The sequence below is a fragment of the Polypterus senegalus genome, chromosome 11 (genome assembly GCF_016835505.1).
Source record: "Polypterus senegalus isolate Bchr_013 chromosome 11, ASM1683550v1, whole genome shotgun sequence".
Taxonomy (NCBI): domain Eukaryota; kingdom Metazoa; phylum Chordata; class Cladistia; order Polypteriformes; family Polypteridae; genus Polypterus; species Polypterus senegalus.
In genome coordinates, this window is record NC_053164.1 from 70,093,767 (window position 1) to 70,113,200 (window position 19,434).

The 19,434-nt window shown below is 36.4% G+C and overlaps 1 protein-coding gene across 1 annotated transcript in view; it reads right to left on the reverse strand.

Moving 5' to 3' along the window:
• wdr46 (WD repeat domain 46) overlaps nucleotides 1-12,585 on the reverse strand; it is a 23,142-nt gene extending 10,557 nt beyond the window's left edge. The window contains exons 1-5 of the mRNA XM_039768971.1: nucleotides 12,488-12,585; nucleotides 10,836-10,961; nucleotides 5,980-6,060; nucleotides 4,374-4,486; nucleotides 2,178-2,265 (exon numbers count right to left, since the gene is read on the reverse strand). Of these exons, the coding sequence (XP_039624905.1) occupies nucleotides 2,178-2,265; nucleotides 4,374-4,486; nucleotides 5,980-6,060; nucleotides 10,836-10,961; nucleotides 12,488-12,541 (462 nt within the window). The 5' untranslated portion in view covers nucleotides 12,542-12,585. The remainder of the gene's footprint in view (nucleotides 1-2,177; nucleotides 2,266-4,373; nucleotides 4,487-5,979; nucleotides 6,061-10,835; nucleotides 10,962-12,487) is intronic.
• Between the last annotated feature and the right edge of the window lie 6,849 nt (nucleotides 12,586-19,434).

Consider the following 19,434-nt stretch of genomic DNA (forward strand, 5'->3'; position numbering starts at 1 on the left):
TCACCCATCAGGCAACTGGCTCTTTGTATGTGGCATGGGTCAGCTTGCAGTTGTTTCTACAGTGTTGCAAATGTGCGGTTGCCTAGGCAATGGACAAGCAACCCTCAACAGACACTGCAGTCGCGCTTCTGCATATCATCCCATTGGGGAGGGTCTCAAAATAGAATAAATTTCATTATGTATCTTGTTTAGCCATAGCATAATTATGTACCTAGTTATCAATTACAACAAAATCCAGCAGATTTCACACCTCGCTGGCTTCACTATAATATCCTGAAGTACTTGATGCACTGCTATATAGTTTAATGGGATACTAACATTCATTCTATGCACTTCATGGAACAGTGTCAGGATTACTGGAGGAGGAGGAGGAGGAGGCACCTGATGTTTTTCACAAAACATTATTTTCAAATTATTTGATTTTCTACAACATACCTTGCTGCATTGAATGGAGAATTAAACATTCTTTCAGAAAATAGTAAACTTTAATTATATTTGCAACATCATGTTTTTCATGTAAACATGAATCTGAAATTAAAAGAATAAGATTTGTAAACCAGGAGATTTGCTGGTTAAAAGTGAACATGGGGAGTTTAAAGTATAAAGGCTTATATTTCAATTTTAAGCTACTGTCCTAGTAGCTACAATTATAGCCACTTAACTAGATTATTCAAGTTTTTAATAAAACTGGTAAACAGCTTAAAAAGCAGGCCCCCATTGTGTAAAAAGACCTTGACTTAAAAATATGACTTATTCCTTACTTTATTGAAAGCATAAAAGTGTCAGTCAAGTAAAGATAAGAAATGGTTGTGTTTTTCTAGGAACTTTGTTCTTAAAGTAGCCAAGGTTGTTGAGGTGGTGACTGGCTTCTGCATGCTCAGAATCATTTCACCTTCTCACAAGTGTTAATCAGCAGGTAATGCCCTGAAACTATGCTAATTAACTTTAACTGGTATTGCATTCTGAAAATATAAGGTCAGCAGAAGATTGACAAAGTCACCCTACTGCTATTCATGCCTAGGACAAGGCCTCTTGCTGTCCAGGAACCACACTAAGAGAGCACACTATTCTTCTGTGGGCCTCTTCGATTCATGTGTATATGGGAATGAAAGCCGAGCTAAAAGGAAGCTACATGTATCTTTAGTTAACTGGCATAACTTAATGTTTTAATATCTCTGCCATTGGCACTGAGGAGGCATTTATTAGTTTGACATATGGCTGCAATTTTTAAATTTTTAACAACAGTGTACCCCTCTTCCCCCAAACAAAATCATTACTGAAAAGGTTCATAAGAACATTTTGGCACTGTAAAATAAAGACTGCTTGAAAATTTGAAAACACCTCACAAAATGTATACTGTACTGTGTATGCCACATTATATTGTATTTTGGGATCCTGTTAGTGCTTTTTAATAAACAAAAATGAAACCAAAGGTTACTGAGGAAGACACTAACATTTGTTATATAATGACACCTAACTGGTTTTACTGTTTAATACTATCACTTACATTTAAAAGACTTCCTTAACACTTACTGAATTTTTAGATCTCGCTTATTCTTTGTTGAAGTTTATCCAACCATTCAAAAGCAAGTGATTGAGCTTTCTCAGCTACACAAAACTCATGTGCATATGTGACAGTTTCTGTCTTTCTGCAAAAAAAATAGAGTTGAGCCATATCTAGATATTTATTTGCTACCATTTCTGCCTGCATTGACTCTTCCCACTTCTTGTACGTGCTAACACTTATGAACACATTGCTATGCTGAGTTGTCTCTATTACCAAATGTTCATTTTTTTGTGTGGGTATTCAGTCTTCTTTTTGCTGGTATGAAGTAAAATATATTTTTGCATTATGTATAATAATGTATGATATTTAACAATAATCTGCATTTTACTATATCAAATCAAACCTAATTACATAATCATACTTGCTTCCATACTCCTGTGTCATATCTTTAAATAATTTACATGACTTCCATTAGAAATCATGCTGTATGAAAGTGCAATGAAAATTAAAATGTTCTGTGGCTTACCAATGAAATACAATACATGATAAATTGAAACAACATCCTCAATACAATATCATCACTAAACTTAATTTATCTCGATAATAAACGTGTGTTTTGTCATTTTGTACAGAAAAATGTTATTATTCACAGTAACATACAGTTACTTACTTTAGATCCAGCGGTAATATCCACTGCTTCTGCTATGTCTTCTTGAGAGATTGTACATGTATCTTCACCATCATCACCCTCTAAAAACCTAAAAAAAGATTTTGGGAATGATACTACAAGTGATCAATCACCTACAAGCCTAAAATCTATATCATTGTTTTAACTATATCCTATTGTGACGGTGCAGGTCCTGCTCCATGCTCCCTCTTCCAGCTTTGGGAGCCTCTTGAACCCAACACTGTTGGTAATGTAACCGGGTGAACAGGCAGAGGAGGACAAATCACACTGGTAGCAAGGGGATGGTGTAAAAGTGTTCAGTGCTTTTATTAAAAACAAACTAAAAACAGTGCCCAAAGTGCAGTGCTTAAAGAACATTTCAATAAATAATCCATAAAAACAGGTACAATAAGTGGATGTTAAAAATCAATAAATGATCCTTTAAAACAAGGTTAAAAAATCAATGGGTTGGAAGCTGTCCCATTTAAAAAAAACTTGGTGCCTTCGCCTTTTAACTAGTGGCTCCCCTGCTCATCACATGTGGGCCTTGCAGCAGGGGAATTGGCCCTTTCAGCAGGTGCAGCTGCCTTTCAAACTGGTCCGGAAGCCTTCAATCCCCTGAATACCTATAGCTCCTTTGCCGGAATGAAACTGGGGTTCCCAAACGTCCAGGGCGCTCACACTGGGGTTTACCCTCCCAAGCATCCCTGACTCCCAATGACTTATGCGGCGAACTGTCGACTTTCTTGGTCACTCCAGCTCCTTGAAATTGCTCAGCTGGAGTAACCACTTCCAACTTCCTCCTTGAGTGTCGGACACACACTCCTTCCGGGGCTCTATTCTCCCAGCTGCCTGCTTTTCTGCATCGAGCCTGATCTCTTGCTCCTGCACCAGCTTTCTGCGCCTCCTGCTTCCTTTAACCTCCACTCTTTCTCTTTCCTTCTCTCTCTTTTTTTTCCCCTTCTGCACTTGCACCTCTCCATTTTATATGGAGATGTGGCACAGGTATGGCAATTAGCAGTTACCGGCAACAATTCCGGACACGGGTGACCCTGCACCTCTGCACCAAAGTGTGGAAAAGCTCATGCCGCTTCGTGCCCGGAACCGCTCCCGCCACACCCCCTACTTAAAGCTGTGAGTGCGTCGATTATTTATTTAAAAGGTAATCAGCCATGGACCTCACTTTACCACACCTATAGATACAAGTATCTGATAATCCATTTTCAACTCATTAGAGAACACAGTAACAGGTAAAAGGTAGATAAAATTAATCTTTTAACAGATCACCAGTTCATTACTGGAATTCTTGATGCACCGAGTCATTAACATTGTATTTCTTTCTTGTGAAATGTAAACTTTAGAAGCTATTATATATTTTTGTGCTATTTGCTTTAATGAGCGCAAGACTGAAAAAAAAAAAATCTTTCAGATATGACACTTGTGGTCCCCGGCCGGGCTCGACGCCCAGGAGGACGAGAGGAGGGCTTGTGCGTCCTCCAGACCGCGAGGGGGCGTCCGTCCTGGTTATGCAGGGGGCCTCGGGTACAGGGCTTGGAAGCCCAGCCCTGTAGGGACCCGTGGCCACCGCCAGGCGGCGTCCCAGTGCCTAATTATCCCGGGAGCCCGGCACTTCTGCCACACCAGGAAGTGCCGGGGGGGAAGACTTTATGTGGCGCCTGGAGAGCTGCCAGGAAGACAGCCGACACTTCCGCCACGCTGGGGCGTGGCTAAGGAGGGAATGCCGGGAACACCTGGGGCTCATCCGGGAGCGTTATTTAAGGGGCCGCCTCCCTCCAGTCGGGCGTGGAAGTCGGGAGGAAGTAGACTGAACTGGAGAGAGAGGACGGGAGGCGGCCAGGAAGGCAAAAGGACTGTGTGGCCTGGACTTGGGGAGATCGGTGCAAGAAGGCACTGGGGGTGCACGTGAGAAAACTTTGTACATAGTGTATATAATAAATGGTTTGTGGTGACAATATGATGTCCGTCTGTCTGTGCCGGGTCCAGCGTTCACACACTAAATGAACTAAAGTTAAAAATGAAATTTGAGATCTCCGGACATTTTTTTTTTATATGTTACTATATGCAAATAATTCAATAAACTAAACTATTCTAACTAACAAATACATGTTAAAAACATTTACTTTGTAACTATTCAATAAAAAAAAAAAAAGAAATTCAATTAATTTTTAAGTAACTCACCCGGCCTCTTCTGGAAGCAACAGGTCATATCGTGCTGCTTGCTTCTGTGCCAAACTTGTGTTTTCTTCTGATTTTATCACTATATCTTTTAGTCTTCCCCTTGACAGATTTTTCTGACAAAGCATAGAAATGTAGAGGTGTGAAAATAATATCAGCATGAGCTGTTGTCATTATAACACATCTGCTACTAGAAATTATATAGATTTTACATATTGTTCACATATATTTGGAAAATAGCATGTTAAACATAATTAGGAAAACAGTAAAACAAATAAGAACTGTGACATACTGTGAATCTCTGAAATTTTTTTTTTATGTTTTTCAAGTAAACATAAAACAATTTTATCAACCCCAAAATGTCAAAGGATTCAGTCAAACTAAAATAGAATGTTCTCTCTTTTAATTAACCCTCATAGAAACACCACATAAGAGGCAATTTAGTAGAAAAAGATGAGAGAAAAAATCTCACTTACAGAAACGTGGTGGAGGTTTTTCTATGCTAACCCCCTTATTAACTATGTAATCCACAGGCTTTTATGTTATTGTGAGGATAAAACAGCATAAAATTCTGATTGACCAATGTGTTCCAAAATGGGATTATAACCTTGTGAAAACATTGCCTCTACAGTTAATACACAGGATGCACCTCATCTTTATCCTCTCCACTCGATCAGATTTATTAATTAAATATTATTACAACTCTCCTCTGATCAATTATGAAATTGTAATCACTAAGGTCCAATAATTTTGGAAATGGGAATAACAAATATGCTTTTTCAAAGCAGTTGTTGCTTTCTTGCTGCACTTTTAATTGCAGTAGAAAGCTTTATTTCATAACAAGAATAAATTTAACTTACATTTTATCACATACACTTTTGTTTATGTGAAGGCAATGAATATACACATTACCTCAACACACAACTATGCTTTTGATTGAATTTAATCTTTTTTTCTGTAAGAATTCCACACTATTATTACCTGTGTAATCTGTACTATAAATATAAAGACGACACAAATAAATCGTACATATTTTTTTTTCCAATCAAGTTTGTGAGCTTTTGCCAAATTATATTATGGCTAGGGGTGCATTCGATATATTAATTGCATGCATAAAAACTTCAGCAGAATTGTTGCTGATCCTTATACACTAATACAGGGCTGTCTTGCTCCAATTACTACGTATCACACTATCAAACAGAAATGTTTATTTTTTCCCCTATTTTCCCACTGAATAGCCCGTACATATATAAAATCTATTGCTGCCTTCTTTATATAGCATTACTCACACATTTGATATTTTCAATGTGCTGCCAATTTTGTTGGAAACACTGGTGTACTGTGCAAAATAAAAGGACAATTCAAAATAAGAACAGAAAAATAAATTCTTTTTTGTTTTGGTAATCAGAAAGGATTTGCTTTATCCAACATGAGAAATTAAGCAAATATTTTATATAATTAGGTGAGAGCTCTGAAACTGCAATAGCCAAATTGCTGAGCTTAATATAATCACGAGAGACACTTCAAATCCAATATAAAATCAGTTTTAGACCTACTAGGCAATATAACATTTCAAATGTCAAGAAACACCAATTCATTCATGGTTTACCAATTCATTTTTTTCCCCACGTGAAAATTTTTCCAGTTTACCGGCAGGAACTGGTACATCTCCTACGAAAGGGTCTTCTTTCTGTGAAACAAATGATAAAAATAAATGCACTTTACAATTACAGTATATACAGAAACAAAATACTAGTAAGTGTAAATGAAGTCTGCATTGATGGGATGCAATTAAAGTTTACTCAGTTTTCAGGGCGTAATATTTATTTGCTTGTACCAGCCATCGTTAATAATACATAACAGAACAGAAGTTGTAAAGAGTACAGTTTACTCTTTTATTTTTTTAAGCAGAATGAAAATATATTACAACGCTATGAACTTCCAGCAACAGTACATATACAGTGCCCTACATGATGTTTGAGACAATGACTCATTTTCCCTTGAATTACTACTTTGCTCCACAGATCAAAATTACAAATCATACAATTAAGATATGATTAAAGTGCACATTGCAAACTTTAACTGATGGGTATTTGCATACATTTCGGCCATATAATGTTGAAATTACAACACCTTTTATGTATCGTCTCCACATTTCAGGGCACCTTATTTTTGGCTGGGCTTTTTTAATCTTAACTCTGTCAAAGCAATTGGAAACCATTATCCAACATTTGGCAGGAATATGCATTAAACTAATAATGTTATCACAGTTTGTTCATGTCTTCATGTTGCAGTCTGCAATTCATCTGTTTTTATGGTACATATCTCTTTAGTTATTTAATACATTTTATTAATAACATATTTCCATGATTACTAGAAAACATGTAGAAGAATTGCGCATAGGATAGAATACTTCCTAAACACCACCTACTGTATAACATGAAACTGAACTTCCATGCCTCAACTCACCGGCAGAACCTCATATCATTAAACTGCTTTAGCCATCAGATCAACTTGCGTTTTTGGTCATTACTCTTTCAGCTCAGAGACTACACACTGCAAACAACAGTAGTTATGGCAAGACAGCATATAACAATAGCAAGGTCAAGGTTGGCAAAAACCACCTGCCTGATGCTTGTTATTACACAATCTCTGTATTAATTTTTATATTTAAAAAGAGGACCATTGCTTATCAACCAAGATGGGACATATAAAATAATCAACATACAATGTATAAAAAAATATGTTTATTGGGTATACGGCCACTCTAAGACACTTTATACAGCAAACAAGACTACAACTCAAAGTAATAAAGTAAAGTAGAAGGTGGAATGCATTTTAATGATCCACACCTTCATGCATTTAGAGAGTATACGTGAGAACTCCAAGAAAATTAAAATTATTGATGAAGATGCCACATTTATCTAAAACTGCATAGAGCCTAATTTCATGCTTTTAGTGTTCCTACAAGACATTCCCTAATTCAACCATTTTCTGAACATGCTTTTGTTCCATATTGTGACTGTGAGAAGCTAAGGGGTTTTCTGGTGGCATGAAATCAAGCATCCAGTTAAAATATACAGTGGTGTGAAAAACTATTTGCCCCCTTCCTGATTTCTTATTCTTTTGCATGTTTGTCACACAAAATGTTTCTGATCATCAAACACATTTAACCATTAGTCAAATATAACACAAGTAAACACAAAATGCAGTTTTTAAATGATGGTTTTTATTATTTAGGGAGAAAAAATCCAAACCTACATGGCCCTGTGTGAAAAAGTAATTGCCCCCTTGTTAAAAAATAACCTAACTGTGGTGTATCACACCTGAGTTCAATTTCTGTAGCCACCCCCAGGCCTGATTACTGCCACACTTGTTTCAATCAAGAAATCACTTAAATAGGAGCTGCCTGACACAGAGAAGTAGACCAAAAGCACCTCAAAAGCTAGACATCATGCCAAGATCCAAAGAAATTCAGGAACAAATGAGAACAGAAGTAATTGAGATCTATCAGTCTGGTAAAGATTATAAAGCCATTTCTAAAGCTTTGGGACTCCAGCGAACCACAGTGAGAGCCATTATCCACAAATGGCAAAAACATGGAACAGTGGTGGACCTTCCCAGGAGTGGCCGGGAGACCAAAATTGCCCCAAGAGCGCAGAGATGACTCATCCGAGAGGTCACAAAAGACCCCAGGACAATGTCTAAAGAACTGCAGGCCTCACTTGCCTCAATTAAGGTCAGTGTTCACGACTCCACCATAAGAAAGAGCATGGGCAAAAACGGCCTGCATAGCAGATTTCAAGGCAAACCACTGTTAAGCAAAAGAACATTAGGGCTTGTCTCAATTTTGCTAAGAAACATCTCAATGATTGCCAAGACTTTTGGGAAAATACCTTGTGGACTGATGAGACAAAAGTTGAACTTTTTGGAAGGCAAATGTCCCGTTACATCTGCTACAAAAGGAACACAGCATTTCAGAAAAAGAACATCATACTAACAGTAAAATATGGTGGTGGTAGTGTGATGGTCTGGGGTTGTTTTGCTATATATATAATATATAAAAAGGTACTGAATTTAACACCTTTTTTTAAAAGTTCATAGGTTTATAGGGTTATTATTGTAACATGTACAGTGAAACATGATATGGAACAATGACTGATGTTATTGGCAAAAGTGAATTCAATTTCCTTTTTTAATCTTCTAGTCTTAATGAGCATAAAGGGCTTCAGATTTCCTTTTACAACAGTGTGAAATATATTTTCTTATTTAAACTGGTTATAAATATATTTTATCATTAACACATTGTGATGATTTTTGTTCAGGAGACCCCAAGTATGTAAACTGTTGCAATGTTTAATTGAGTACAGTAATTTTTACATTGTTTTATATCACAGTTTCTAGCGTACACATTGTTAAACCAACTTGAAATTACATTTTCTCCACTCAAATTTATGCACAAATAAAACACAATGTATTAAAGACTTAGAACTGGAATAAAGTTTCATGCAATGTGCGACAGCAACCTTCACTGTCAGTATAATTTAACACAAGAAACAACATTGTGCTATAAACAAGCTAGTGAACTTTCAACATGTCATTCATCTCTGTTAAGCTCTATTCATTCATCCTATTCACCAGCTTTGATTAAATCAAACATGTCACTATTTTCTTCTTATAAATAGTCTCCCAAAAGCCATTTACACTACAGCTACCTGCTGGGCTTGATTGAGCAGTAGAGCTGTTTTAGCTCAATAAAATCCTGCCTTCAGTGAAACTGTTTAAACAACAATTTACTATAAGAAAACTGGATAACCAATAACAGAATTTGAATAAATAGTTTAAAGATGGTGAAAAAAAAAATCAAAATATCAAAAAAAATAGAAGCAAATGAGGACTACCAATTTTGGAGTGCGGCTCTCTCTTTAAGATTATTATTTAGGTCATTATCAGTGTCTACTAGGTAATAAAGAATGACAATACACAATGCAAAAAAAAATATTTTGTAATGTGGATTTATTTATTAGTAGATTTTAATTCAGTATTTTCCACCCTAAAGTGCACCATGAAGGTTTCTTACCGTTACTATAGCTAGAAATATGATCAATAAAATAATCTTAATTGATTAAATATAAATAAGGCATTTATTCCATCCATCCATCCATTATCCAACCCGCTATATCCTAACTACAGGGTCACAGGGGTCTGCTGGAGCCAATCCCACCCAACACAGGGCACAAGGCAGGAAACAAACCCTGGGCAGGGCACGTACACACACACACACTACGGACAATTTAGAATCGCTAATGCACCTAACCAGCATGTCTTTGGATGTGGGAGGAAACCCACGCAGACACGGGGAGAACATGCAAACTCCACGCAGGAAGGACTCGGGAAGCGAACCTAGGTCTCCTAACTGCAAAGCAGCAGCGCTACCCACTGCACCACCGTGCCACCCTAAGGCATTTATTTTATGTGTATAATGCAAAAACTGAAAACATCATAACTGTGGATTACAGAAAAAGATTCAACCTATCTCAATTCAAAATGTAAAAATTAAAAAAGTTTAATTAAACTTGTGATAAATTTAAGATTGTGATACTGTCACTAATAGAACTAAGCACACTGGGTTGAGTTGCCTAGGAGTAAGATGTTGAACCAGAAAGCACACCAAAAAAAACAAACAAACAAAAAAAAAAAAAAACACAGGTTGAAATCTCCACTTTTAACTTAATGCAAGACTCTGGAAAAAATCTCACAAAATATACACATGTACAGCTAAAAAAAATAAAGGTAACTTAAACCAAAACTGGCAGCAAAAAAACTAAAATAAAGTAGAGCTGCCCTGCAACAGACACTTCACTTCTTTTAAGCATTTGCTGTGATGTATTTAAGTATTTAAAATTTTTAGTACCAACATAATTTATTCCTGACTAAAAGTCAATTTGAATTGTGAATACTGAAGCTGAAAAACATGTTTTGAAATACAGTATCCACTGCATAGCACATAGTCCAGTATGAAATAAAGTATTTTTTTATTCACAGTACTGTATTTGGTTAAACATGGTTTAAGAAGCTGTCTCTTCTTAAATCAATAAGGTAATACTTAACAATTCAACAATATTTCTGTCACACTGCCTAAAATAAGATTTATACTTATATTATTTACTTATATGCTTATGGGAATTATAATTCAGAATATAAGCAATGACGGGGCACATGCATGTATACATTCAAACTCATTTACACTAGACAACAGGAGTTCCCAAGTAACTTAACATGTACTTCTTTAAGACGTACCTTCAAAAAACAAACACAAACACAGGCACAGACAAGTGGAAAATGAGCGTGAAATAGCTAAAAAATGCATTCCATGTGTAACCAATTGTCACTGTCCAATTTCTTGGGGAAAGAAGGAAAAAAAAAATCCAAAATTAAATTCACACTTTGTAAGGAATACTTTACCCCAGATATGACAATCTTCTTACTCTTCTTTTTGCCTCTTGCATTTTTTGCCACTTTTTGCACAGGTTTCTTTTTTGCTGGGGTTTCCTCTCTGTTGGTCCCAGTATTAAAGTAACGCTTCAAGGCCTTTACCAAAAGAAAATAAAAGAAATGCTTGATTTTTTACAATATTTTTCTATGTTTAATAGACAACTAAGCTATAAATCAAATACACAACACAAATAACTATAAAATGCACATATGCCGAAAATAGCAAATACTATTGCTGTTCCTAGTATAATCTGCATTTGTTTAAAAAAAAAAAAAAAAGGTTTATGATGAATCAATAAAACAAAAAAGTTAATGTTTATACAGCTGCCTAAAGTACATATGAGCACTGAATACACTTCAATTGCTTATGTAATTTGTATTCCATGTAATAAATTTTCTGAGGCACAAATTTTGGTCAAATGTTAACACACAACAAAATATTTTACTAGTCATAAACCTGCTATCTACATATTTAATGTATATACAGTATATCTTTAGTATCCAAAAAGGCAACAATTTCACTTTAAACGTACATTACTTGAAATCGAATCATCATCATTATAATCAAAGCAGTAAATCGCTACATGGACGCCATGTACAGAACTGGACCATATCCGACCGAACACATGAACTTGGTGGCTCTGATCCATCTCTCTCCACACGGTCAAGACTTAATCGTATACGAACATCACACGACAGATTTATATACGAATATCACATGACAGATGTACCAGCTCCTTATATAGATGGGGCAGAGTGAAAACATTTTACTGTGACTGCGGCACCTTTATCCAGCCGACATATTTTTAATGGACTGCCCCGATGGTGCCTACGCTGGAAACCTTCAAGACTAAGTGGAAAGCTCCCAGACGCAGTAAGATGGTTATTTTGGCTATTGTTATTGTTATTTTGGCTGTTGTAATGTGATGTATGTATCTGTGCACATTTCCACATATTTATTATATTGTAGTACTTTACTGTATCGTACTGTAATAACCCATTCGCTAAATAACAATTAAATTAATCATCAAATAATAATAATAAAATAATCATCATTTTTCTTACCCAGATGAAAATAGTGATAGCAAGATGTTGAGGTGAGCTGACCAAACCACCCTATCCTCCTGAAGTTCTAAAAAATCATTTGTTGCAACTCAAGCGACAAAGATGGAGTATTACTACTAAAACTAACAATCAAACCAATCGTATTTCTAAAAGCATTATCTTGACCACTCAATTCATTTTTAATTGAAAGGCATAGACTAATCACAGATTAAAAGGTAACTGACTGTGTCACATGAGACCAAAAGCCCCAGCTCGCTCAGTTATTATCCGAACAAGTAAGAAAATGTAATCCTGCTTGGATTGTGTCAAAAGTGACAAACAGTATGGTCATTAAACAATTATGATTGTTTGAACAATATAACTTGCCAGACAAGCTGCCAAATTACAATTTACGCACACTCTATCCAGTCTGATTAACGTTCAGTGAATACGAATTCTACACAAATAGCAAGCCAACTCGTTTAAAAATATTTTTAAAGGTATATGCAACTTCTGCTATTATCTAGCCGACCACTACACCAAGAAGACACAGTAATACTTCAAACTAAATTAATCACCTTTTGTTTACCCACGTGGGATCCACTTGCTTTCAGCTCGTCTTCTTTCGCCATGTTTTTAAAAAATTATTAAGAAAAGTACTCACTTCCGTCGCAATGCAAATGCCGCATTTAGATGTCTCGTCCAATGAGTTTGAACCGTGACGTAAAATCTAAGCGACTAAATACCGTGGAAAACCTCTTTAGTGCCATCTCAATCATATGTTCGACGTTTCTTGGTGAAAACAATTTATGAAAGTGTGAATTTCCTTTTAAAGCACAATTCTCTGTTTTAGACGTTCTAACGGAATTAGCAGGGATCTAGGGTTGCTCCTGTCTTGCGTCTGATGCTGCCATAGTTGACTCCGATTTTCTTAATTTAATAATGAGAAGGTAGAATGTTATTGCTAAGTTGTTTGCATTTGAGTGTGTTTACCTTGCGATGGATTGACTCCCCGTCTAGGGACTGGTTCTGCGTTGCGCGCGATTGTTTGCTGGATGGGCTCCAGTTTTCCTGCATCCTTGTTCACGATAATAGGATTACTGGATGTTGTCCTATGTTACTTGGTTTAATGTGCGAAACACTGATATTCTGTGCGATTAATGCCCCCGTTATATTTGACGTTATGAATTCGGAAAGGTATGAATTTATTATAAACCATTAATAGGTATTTGTGGACTTACCTGTATTTTGTACTATCCTTAATGCCGATTGTAAAACAATACTAAATGTTACCGACCTCAGGCCTAGGGGAACCTGGGCCAGTTACAAGCCACTGTTGCTACAGGGTGTCGCCACTGCGATATGGTGTAAAGCATAAAAGAACAGACAGCAGCCCCGAGTCTCAGACCTTACTTCTCTGTTCTCTCTTTTTTTTCCTTTTCCCAGAAATATATACAGTATATATACTTCAATTTCTGCATAGATCAACATGGCAATCAGTAAAAACAATGGTGCAAGCCAATTTCCTCTGCATAACAAATTGTGTAAACACATTTACTTTGAGTACTTGATTAGAAACCAATTTTCCAAGGAAGCAGACAGTTCTGTATCCTCACATTACATGTAGATGAGATACTAAATCAAAGCAGTCTGACTATTCAAAGCAGGTGACTCATTAGCAAGACAGGTAAATATTTATGTCCTGTAGATAGCATCAGCAATAACCTGTAGCAGAATTTTCCAGAAATTCTGCCTTTTCTTTAAAACACTGGTTTATAGCTCATTACACTAAGCAACACACAGAAATCTCATTTTCTTTACAATACTGAATTGTAGCCCATTACATAAACAAGTTGTTATTTGAATATATTTGAAGATATATACAGTATCTAAACTTGAATTAGATTAAAGGGTCATAATGCATACCTATGAATTTCAACCCTGTCAAATATTTAGCAACAAGTTTTGTTAGTGGGCTATACTGGGTCCTGAAGAATAAATGTTTACAGCCCTTATTGCTGTAATGTTCCTGTATTGCTGCCAGACATTTTGTTAAAAAAATCAGTTGTCTTAAAATCAAGCTGGCTTCAGTGTTTACACTTTGTATTTAAGAATTCTGTGTAGTTATATGTCCATGTGAACAATCAATCTTTACCACTTTCTGAGGTGACAGTATGGTTGTAGGAGACCCGTGTTTGCGTCCCAGGTCCAGGGTCCTCATGAATAACGGTGTGCATAGAATTCGCACTATAACATGGTGTGCGGACAAAAGTGGAAATGTGCTTACGCACCAAAAAATCCAGATGCATAAATCTGTGCAAACGCCAGCTTCCACATTCTTCTGCTACTTAAATACCGGTCAGCGTGAAAATTGCTGCCCCATCCTAACTCCTCCCAGAATTACGCCTCTTTGAATATGCAAATCAATATAAATAGCCCTTAAACTCAGTGTTCTGTGAAAAGGCAATGACAAAAGCACGAGGGAAAATAGAATTTCAGCGAATACCAAGTGGAGGCAAAGAAAAAAACGTACTATTTGTTGGTTTAAACAGTGGTATAAACAACAAAAGGAAGTTGATTGAGTGACATAGCGTGTTGTTCACAAAGTTGCACAGTACCCGAAATAACAAAGAAGTTGTCACATATCAAAGTCGCCATTAAAAAGTGTCGTAACCCAACGTCTGAGTGTCATATGAAAGCTTATTAGGGTACAGAGGAAAAAAAAGGCATACGTGGGGGAAAAAAGCATAAAATGTCAACTTTAATCTCGTAATTTCCACATTAATCACGTAGTAAATTTTGTCATTAAACTAGAACATCATAAACTTCATCTTAAAATTGTTTAATTTACTAGCTTCTTAAATCCTATTGTAACTAAAGTAGCATGCTAAATTCATTGTTTTGTATTTGATCTTCTATGTGTGTGAATCACTAGGTGCTTCCGGGTTTTCTCTTCCTCCGACAGGACACAGAATCCATTCCATTCATGATATTGCAGCTCTCTGAATAATTAAAATACTGGTATACGTGATATTTTCATGATGATAGGAGTTAAAGCATGTTATTAAACATGGGAACACAATGGTGCAGTGAATGTTCATGTCTCAGGCAAGATGCTTGCTGCGCCATGTGCGACCTTCGATGAAATACTTTATTGTAACAGTACTGTCTTTTTCAAACGTACTAACCTCCAATTCCTATCTTTACTTTTCTTTCTCCAAATACCTAAACGCCATACAATCAGCTTTATAATAGACATTAAGCCACCTGTAAGCTTAGAACGCCGATTCTTCAAAACTTTTAAGGAACATTAAAATATCTTCATAGTACGTTTTTAATTATTCTATCCATCTATCCTTCAAGTGTTGCGTCAGCGCCAGCAAGAATACAGCACGAGGCAGGAACAATCCGTGAATGGAGTGCCAGTGGCTCACTAACACTGCGGCTCTGTGTCCTCACATGTTTAATTATTAACAATATAGATTATTTAAATGAAGTTAAAGTTTTATCTGTATAATATAATAAACATATTTTGCTGCATTTCATCTTAAAAATGATATTGTCATCATATGTAAATACGCGCTTTATAAAGTGGCTAAGGTTGTGCAATATTATAACTGTATTGCAAGTTTACAGTGAGGTAATTGTACTTATAAGTACAAACAGTTCTACAAGGAGCACTTGATGGACTGATTGAGTGCATTTAGAGTTCTTAGGATGAAACTGTTTCTGAACCGCGAGGAAAGGCTCTGATGTGTTTGCATTATGAGCAGTTCAATAGACAGCATGGCTGAGGCACCGTGTGCTTGATGCCGTATACCGATAATTCTCTTTCCTATCAGCTGCTGTAGAGCTGTGATTCACACTCAAACATAGTAATATAAATACTCCGAGTGGTGCAATGAGAGTAATATGGAAAAAGATGATCCGATGTGGCAACACCTAACAGGAGCAGCTGAAAGAAGAAGAAGACAGTGCAGTGAGAGTAACAACACTAAAGCAGTTATGGTATTTGGAATATTTTGACTATTCTGTGGACCATTATATTGTAACAGGTCAATTACAATCAGATGCATTAAACTAATAAACAATATCCAGTTAATTTTAGTGTATTTATAAAGCCGCGTCAGGGATGTGGATCTAAAAAAGAAAGGTTAACCACACAGGAACAGTAGCACTGCTTTGATGTTGGGTGCCGCCAGTCTGCAAAACCGAGCAGAGAACTTGCTTACGATAGGGTATGAGCTATCGTGGAAATGTCCGTGGCTTTACGCCAAGTTTAGGTTTTATACATCGCGATTTGAACGTGGAAATGTTTGTACATAACATTTTTGTGCATACACACGGTTTATACATGAGTATACATGTACAAACAGTGTGTATGCATGTTTCCATGTTAACTTTGGGATGTATAAAAACTAAACTTGGCGTAAAGTCACACACATTTTCACGGCAGCCTCACATCATGCATACGTACAGTATTTTTTTGCTTGGTTTTTCAAACGGCGACACCCAGCATCAAAGTAGTGCTGTTTCTGTGTTGTTTTCCTTTTAAGTTTCACATCCATGATGTGGTCTTTATCAGTACAACAAAAAAATTGCATATCGTTTAAACATTGAATTCACTTGACTGTGATCATTCTGTAACCATATAATGGTGCACAGAATGGCCATTCTATTCCAACTACCATAGTTGCTTTAGCGTTGTTAGAAGACATTGCAAGTGGAATTTCCCCTTGGGATTAATAAAGTATCTATCTATCTATCTATCTATCTATCTATCTATCTATCTATCTATCTATCTATCTATCTATATATACTTGTTTCGAGATGATGATGACTGGCTTCTAAATTGATTTAGATTTCCAAGAGCTGTCACGTCCCAGGTGTCCCCTGCCTGGATTTTGTATGTTTTCCTGGTGGGTTTCCTCCATGTACTTCAGTTCCTTCCAGTGCATGACGGTTAGGGGATTTGGTAATGATAAATTTATATTATCTTTATATATGTATAATACGTTACCGTGGCTGTTCGTTTGTCTGTCCAGGATTTTAAATTACCTGTTGCTCGCAAACCATTTGAACTATTGACCTGAAATTTGGGCCACATATACTACGTGATGTCTACTATCCACTTTCAGGGTGATAATTGACCTCCAAGGTTATTCCTCTCTCTTGGCAGCGGCCAGCACGGCGGCTGTGCGGTGCAGGCGTATGGGCACCGTTCTCTTACTACCACCTTCGCCATCACTTTCCCTACCTCTTCATGTGAGCTGGTGCCCCGTCCAGGGATTGTTCCTGCCTCGCACTCTGTGCTTACTGGAGCTGGCGTGATCCTAGATGGATGGAATAATGAAGTTTTTTAATGTTCCTTAAACATTTTGAAGAATTGGTGTTTTAAGCTTACAGTTAGGTTTACATTTATTACAGACACTTATTGTGTGCCGATGTTCAGAGAGTTGTAGTATCATGAATGTAATGTATTCCATGTGGCGATCAATGCGTGTCCACGCCTGTCAGCATAAGAGAAAGCCCATCTAAGAAGCATGTAGCGATTAATGACTGGGTACGGGAACACTCAGAATATGAAGCATTTAATGTGCTATTTTAGTTACAATAGGATTTGAGAAACTCTAGCAAATTAAACATCTATTTTAAGATGAAGTTTACAACATTCTACTTTAATAACAAAATAAACCTTTTGTTTAAAGTGGAAATTCCGAGAATAAAGTCAACATTTCTTAGCACAGACCTTTTTTTCAGATGGTGGGCTGTAACTCACCTTTTCACAGTAATTTTGACATGTAACCACTTCTTTTTTATTTTGACCACTATACAGCTTTCTGAACTTGAATTTTTTAGTGCCTCCACCACACTGTAACAATTTATCAACTGCCTTTAATTGCTTATGCTACTGCTTAAGCCACTAAATACTACATTTTTCCTTGCTGCCCCTTCACTGAGCAGGACTTCCATTTTGTTTTCGCTGAAATTCATTTTTACATGTGCTTTTGCCATTGTCTTTTAACAAAACACTGAACGAAAGGTCCTAGTTATATTGATTTGCATATTCAAATAGGTGTAATTCTGGGAGGAGTAAGGTGGGTCTGTAGGCGAATGTATGTGCATTAAAATTCATATTGCTTGTGATTTTTAAAGGGGAAGTAAGTAGAACTTTGCTTACAGTTTTATGAATCTAATATTTTTTGTGTATACACACATTTCTAGTTTTGTCTATACACCATGTTTTAGTGTGTATTCTATGCACGGTGTTACACATAAGGCCCGTGGTCTCTGGCACTCATAAGCAACCCCATTGTCTAATACTGCCTCCACACTTTACTGTATTTATGGTATTAGGCAGGTGATAAACAGCTCCTGGTCTTTGCCGGACTGTGTGCTTGGAGTTCTGTCCAAAGAAATTCAACTTTTGTCTCGTCATACCACAGGATCTTTTTCTTCATGCCTCAAGAGTCCTTTACATGTTATTCCTCAAACTCCAAGTGGGAGTTACCATCTATAACTTAAACACCTATTTGATTAAATCCTTTAGAGATAGTCAACCTTCTAACAGGTTCTCCCATCTCAACAGAGGACTTCAGAAGCTCTGTTAGAGTAATCATATATACACAATTAAAGCAGGATGAACCTGAGCACAATTTTCATATTTACATGAATGAGAGATTTCAGGTTTTCATTATTGATAAATCTGCAAACCTTTCTGAAAAAATGTTTTCACTTTGTCATTTTAGGTTATTGAGTGAAGATTGATGGGCAAACATGTCAAAATTATACATTTAAAATGAAATCACACATATTGTACAATATATGAATGGTCTGAACACTTTTTGAACCCACAATTCATTTTAGCTTGAACTGTACTGTGATGAAGTGTGTGATGTGTTTCCTTCCCATGCCTTCATTAAAAAGTGTCCTGCAAATGTCCATGGGGACTACTATGTGGTCTTGCTTCAAACATTAATAAGATTAGCTTTTTTTATGGCAAATGTACATACTGGTTATATTATGCTACTTATCTGTTTTGTTGGTCATGCACAGTAAATCTGTGTTATTATATATTTAATCTGTTGTTTAAACGCCATCATATTATGACAGGAACATTGTTCTGAAGCTGTCCATAAAGAATGGTATGTATATGATATAGTTATTAACTTCATGCCAGGGAGTACTGGTAGCCAATCAAGCAGTTCTTCCACAACTTATTCAGGAAAAATATTAATCACCTTAATGCCCTTGATATTTATAGACCATACACACAGCATTGATATGATTGTCCAGATGTCATTCATACAAGTGTTCTTGGTACTACTACTATTGATTCTTTCCACAATTCATTTTATATATCAAGGAATGTTAGACATATCAGTATGCCCCTCACTTTAAATGAAATGTCATTAACACATTTGGACCCAACTTCCACAACTGTTTTTTGTTTATATTTCAAACATAATAACTGGTACATGGTATTATCCCCTACTTTAAAAAAAAATACTACACATATGCAATG